The following is a 383-nucleotide window of genomic DNA, read 5'->3' as shown; positions in this document are numbered from 1 at the left end:
GCAGGCTCCTGGTGATGTGGGTGTCCAGGCTGCGCGCCAGGTTCCAGGGCTTGCAGATCCAGTGGTTGTCCTCGCCCCTGGGAGCAGAAGGGAGGCTGGGCTGCGCCCGGGGTCCCTCCCAGGCAACGGCCCTGGGACCTGGGAGAGAGGGACCCCCCTTCTCCCCTGGGCTGAGGAAGGCATCACCGCAGAGGTCAGAGGCAGGGCCTAAGGCAGGGGTCCTCAAACTTTTTAAACAGGGGGCCAGTTCACTGTCCCTCAGACCGTTGGAGGGCCGGACTATAGTTTAAAAAAAAACGATGAACAAATTCCCATGCACACTGCACATATCTTATTTTGAAGTAAAAAAACAAAACGGGAACAAATACAATATTTGTATTTGC

At 55.9% G+C, this 383-nt stretch overlaps 1 protein-coding gene across 1 annotated transcript in view; it reads right to left on the bottom strand.

Annotated features, from left to right (window-relative positions):
• Positions 1-383, bottom strand: part of TTLL12 (tubulin tyrosine ligase like 12) — a gene marked incomplete at its 3' end in the record, with an annotated part of 40,449 nt that overhangs the window by 24,608 nt on the left and 15,458 nt on the right. The window contains 1 exon segment of the mRNA XM_015571907.1: positions 3-271. Coding sequence (XP_015427393.1) covers positions 3-271 — 269 coding nt within the window.

The sequence above is a fragment of the Myotis davidii genome, unplaced genomic scaffold (assembly GCF_000327345.1).
Source record: "Myotis davidii unplaced genomic scaffold, ASM32734v1 scaffold428, whole genome shotgun sequence".
NCBI lineage: Eukaryota > Metazoa > Chordata > Mammalia > Chiroptera > Vespertilionidae > Myotis > Myotis davidii.
The sequence above is the reverse complement of the archived record's forward strand: the minus strand, read 5'-3'. Positions and strand labels throughout refer to the sequence as shown.